At 42.7% G+C, this 5,272-nt stretch overlaps 1 protein-coding gene across 1 annotated transcript in view; it reads left to right on the forward strand.

Annotated features, from left to right (window-relative positions):
• Window positions 1-874: 874 nt before the first annotated feature.
• Window positions 875-5,272, forward strand: part of LOC107699137 (uncharacterized protein C10orf12) — a 24,176-nt gene continuing 19,778 nt past the window's right edge. The window contains exon 1 of the mRNA XM_016500318.1: window positions 875-971. Coding sequence (XP_016355804.1) covers window positions 890-971 — 82 coding nt within the window. The 5' untranslated portion in view covers window positions 875-889. The remainder of the gene's footprint in view (window positions 972-5,272) is intronic.

Below are 5,272 nucleotides of genomic sequence, written 5' to 3' on the forward strand. Positions count from 1 at the left end.
CTCACACACACACACACACTCACACACACTCACACACACTCACACACTCACACACACACGCACACGCTCACACACTCACACACGCTCTCGCACTCGCACACGCACACGCTCACACACACACACTCACACACGCACACACTCACACTCACACACACACACTCACACTCACACACACACACTCACACTCACACACACACACTCACACTCACACACACACACTCACACTCACACACACACACTCACACTCACACACACACACTCACACTCACACACACACACTCACACTCACACACACACACTCACACACGCACACACTCACACACTCACACACGCTCTCGCACTCGCACACGCTCACACACACACACTCACACACACACTCACACTCAGACGCTCACACACACACACTCACACACGCACACACTCACACACACACGCTCACACACACACACTCACACACTCACACACACACACACACACACTCGCACACGCTCTTGCACACGCACACGCTCACGCACTCACACACACACACTCACACATACATACATACACATACATACATACATACAAAAATACGGGGTTTTAAATCGTACCAAGTGTTACCTTTTGTATTATTTTACTCCATGGCTTGCATAGACTGCGACGATAAAACTGCCATTTTCTGCCACCAGATAGGCTCCGCCCACAAAAAGCGTCATCACTGTTTGCAGACACTGAAAGCACCGCAGGGCGCAGGTAATAATAATAATAATATGAAAGAAGAATAATGTCTGCACAATATTCCCCGCATACAGTAGGTGGCGCTTTCCCCGTGACGTCTCACGCCGACGCGATGCGTGCTCGCGCTGCCAGCTAGCGTGCGCGTCCCCGTGTTCAGTCCGTCACAGTGGAGATGGCGAGCTCGAGCTCGAGCGAGAGGCTGGTTGTTCTGCGGGACGCGGAGCGCTGCAGGTCCGAGCTCATTCACAGCGTGGGTAAGAGCAGCACACTCTGTACTACAGCTCCGCGGGGCTTCTCCCTGCTTTGTTCACCGTAGTTTCATAGAAACGTGAGCACTAATTCCTGCAGTTAGCATGCTAGCGGCTAACCGTCAGGATCGGACAAACCCCGCTCGTGTTTGCTTGTATTCCTCGAGGAAGCTACAAGCCGCGCTGCACTCGCTCTACATCTCGTCAACGTGTCGTGGTTCCTATAGAGTTACTTTGTGTAGTGTAGGCCTGTCGCAATAATCAATATATCGGCTTATCGCGCAATATATCTACATGACCGCAATCATTTTGGTGACGCGATATATCGCCCCTTATATTTACTTAAACATGAATGTCTGCATGTTTTGTTGCATTCCACTTGCGCCTGTGTCTTCTGCAGCTTCTCGAGCATAACGCTGTGCAGCCATGAGCTGCTCGGTCACATCTAAATAATGCTAATACAGACAGTTTCTGCTGCAGATATGGCCTTGTTTAGGGATCTGTGTCTCATCTGCTGATTAGTGCTTGTGTTTCAATCCCCAGATTGTGAAGGTCTGGGGAAAACCTCCATACAAGTTATTTGTGCATTTTTCTTTTTTTCTACTTGTTACTTTGCACTTTTTGTTAGAAAATGTTTATTTACTATTTATTCAAGTTTTTTAAGGTATCTTAATATTTAAGATATCTATAATAAAATATTAAGGTATCATTAATATTTTGAAAATGCATTATTATGCTGTTATATTATGATTATATGTTCAGTGGCATGAAATGGTCTTAAAATGACAACAATATTGTTTATCGCAATTATTTCTGGGGCAATATATCGCACAACAAAAAGTTGTTATCGTGACAGGCCCAGTGTATTGTGTGTGTGGTCCGTCTGAATGTTGTTTTTAATGTGCGTTCACGTGCAGTTCAGTGTGAGCATAGATGAGGACTGATGTCTGCGGTCAGCCGTCTAGTTGAGTGTCTTTCTTCAGACATGTCTTGTTGTTTAGTTGGCGACAGTTGGGTGAATGAAGGTCATCCGAGGCATTTGTAAGGACCTGGGATGTCATGAGTTTAAAGACATCTTCTAAACGTCTGTTTGACATCTGAAATGCGTCTTGCAGACGTCTGCTATCGGGGCAAACTCTGTTAAAGACGCCTCAATCCCTGATGGCACACACACATCACAGAGATGTCTGTTTGACGCCTATTTTTTAGTGTTGCTCATCTGCGATACGTCTATAGCACGTTTCCTATCAGATGTCAAATAGACGTTTAGAAGATGTCTTTAAGATGTTTATGATTTAGAGTGTATGCAAAACTGACATCTTACAGACGTCTATCAGATGTTTGTACACAGCAGATGCTTTCCAGATGAAGAGATCTTTAACAGACTTCTTGCAGACATACCTGTGCTATCTGGGATCACGCTTTAATTTAATTTATGCATTTAGCAGACGCTTTTATCCAAAGCGACTTACAGTGCATTCAGGCTATACATTTTTTACCAGTATGTGTGTTCCCTGGGAATCGAACCCGCGACCGTTTGCGCTGCAAACGCAATGCTCTACCACTGAGCCACAGGAACACTTAAACACGCTTTAATGGCGGTCAGGCATTAAACTGACTGGCAGCTTCTGCTACTGGCGGGTCACATGACCTGCCACCGACAAATGTCAGGCAGATCCGCGCTCAGTTCTCTTAAAGGGGTCATATGATGCTTTTTTAAAGATCATTATTTTGTGTATTTGGTGTAACAGAATATGTTGACATGCTTTAATGTTCAAAAAACACATTATTTTTCAAATACTGTACATTATTGTAGGTCCTCTATGCCCCGCCTCTCTCAAACGCTTCGTTTTCTACAAAGTCCCTCCTTCCGACAAGTGCAGTCTGCTCTGATTGGCCAGCTGACCCAGTGCATTGTGATTGGCCGAACACCGCACGCACTCGTCGGAAATGTAACGCCCCTTACTATAATCGCGAGCTTCATCTTTCAAAATAAATGTAAAGACCGTAAATAATTTCATTAGTTTTACCATCAGTTCAAGCCTGAAAGAGGAACAGAGTCGTGTGACAGACACAGTGAGGAAGCTGGTCTCTCTCTCTCTCGCTCTCTCACACACACGATGCGCAAAACTCCGCATTTGAACAGTCAATAGCAAATACGTAAACTAATAACAAAACAGTAGCTGATTCAGAAGCGCCAGATTGTCATAGCAAAGTCAGAATTACCTCCTCTCCTAGGTTCACGAAACGGTTGTCCATAAAATGCATTGCTGTTCTGTTGTAAGTAATCTTAAAGATTCCTAAATGCATCTACTTTCGGAAGGCCAAATAAAGTGCTTTTGCTTTCACCTAGAAACACACAGCGTCTCCCTGACATGCTGCTTCAACACTAACTGCGGTTACTGAAACCACGCCTTCTTTCTTTCTTTGCGTGAACATTTGGGCAGCATTATGCTAATATTTCCACATAGTGAGGTAGATATGTGGGGGCGTGTTAGAACGAGCCGTTTTAGGGGGGCGTGGCGGAGTCTTAACTTTGATAAAGAATATCTCTTTGGTTTTGAGACTTTAGTCTTTGCAACTTCAGGGATCTTATCTATGCACAATCAGCTTGTAACACCCCAAAGAGAAAGGAAAACTTGAGATCGCATCATATGACCCCTTTAAGAGGAACTATCATGATCTCTCATGAATCGCTGTTGTTCATGTGGAGTTCCTATTGGTTCATTTCTCCTTCGATTTATTGCCAACGGCTGCTTATGGTGGGCAAACAAATGCCATACGCTGTTGAAATCATGATGAAATGGAAGTAGCGACAGATCTTTTCTTGTATGTTGTGACACACATCCAAGTGTAACAGATTATCTTAAAAGAAGAAAGTTATGCTTATTTTACAGTGTCCTTTTTTACAGTGTAATTGTGCTTTTAAGTACTCGGTAATATAAGTTGACTAGGGATTAGGGCTGCACGATTATGACAAAAATAAAAAAAAACATAATTGTCGATTATTCCCTTGAAATTGTAATTGCGATTATTAATTACGATTATCACAATTTACATTGAATGATGTTTATACCATTGTTTGATGCAACTGCATGCCGTATTTTTATATGAAAATAAACAAGCTGAAAACACTCTAACTGAAAAACCTTTAGTGCTTTTCTATAGTATTAAGCCTCAAATGTCAAATATACATCGCATTGGTTTCTTATTTAAATTATAAAAAAAGTAAAAATATGAATGGTATTATTATAACGTTATACTAAAACTAAAACAATGGAAAAAACCCTTAAGATAACATGTAGAAAGAAAAAAACGTCTTAGGCTATGTTCACACTTTGCGTCTTTTTTGAAGCTGCCAGCGTCTGTTTTATATTATAATCCTACGGAGTAAACCCTGTTTTCAAAAAAGTCCTGAGTGCTTCTTAAAACGCCACCACCGGCGTCTTTTTCTGCAGCTCAGAGCGTCTTTTCAAGTTGAAAAAAGTTCAACTTTTCTGAAAAAAACGCCCTAAGTCAAGCGCTTTTTGACAGCTGACCAATGACAAGCGAGTGGCGAGTCGTTTCCATAACAACAAAAACAACAAGAAAAATGGAAAAGATAGCCGGTAGATTAGTTCTACTAGTTTCGGAGCACAAGGAGTTGTATGATATGAGCACAAAACTGCATCTAACTTGCCACAAATATGCCTCAAACCGTGCATCATTCAACCGGAGCTCCTGAACTAAATTGTTGTAAACACCATACTGTTTCCTTCCCCGTATAATGTCGCGCACCCACAAACATCGTTATGAACCGACATTCTCCTCCCCATTAACTTCAAAAGGCAACGCAAGAGCCAACTTTTTACTCTTTCTCAACATTTCTGCAGCATATAGCGCTAGGCTACTGTTGCAGATGTTGTTATAGCAACAAAAGACGCCCTCGGCTGCTATTTGTAACCAAAACGCTGCCAGCTTTTTATTTTAATAAAAAAGCACTCTTGTCAACTTGTTCTTGTCAAAGACGGCAAGTGTGAACACGCCCTTAAGCGTGCAGAATAACATAAGTGGACTTTGAACTAGGGGTCGACCGATTATCGGTGCCGATATTAAGCATTTTTATGATTATCGGTATCGGTCATTTTCAAAACCGATTCACCGATAAAATAACTTAATTTTGAAACGCGCTATTTGGCTCTGATGCAGCCTGTCAGAACTCACCACTCTGTGGCCTAAAGCAGTCTCCGCCCACCGCTCATCTGATTTGTTGGGAGTCACGAGTCCGACCAATCAATGCGGAATTCACTCTCACTCCGAAAGCGCTT

Source organism: Sinocyclocheilus anshuiensis, unplaced genomic scaffold (genome assembly GCF_001515605.1).
Source record: "Sinocyclocheilus anshuiensis isolate Anshui unplaced genomic scaffold, SAMN03320099.WGS_v1.1 scaffold166, whole genome shotgun sequence".
Lineage (NCBI taxonomy): Eukaryota > Metazoa > Chordata > Actinopteri > Cypriniformes > Cyprinidae > Sinocyclocheilus > Sinocyclocheilus anshuiensis.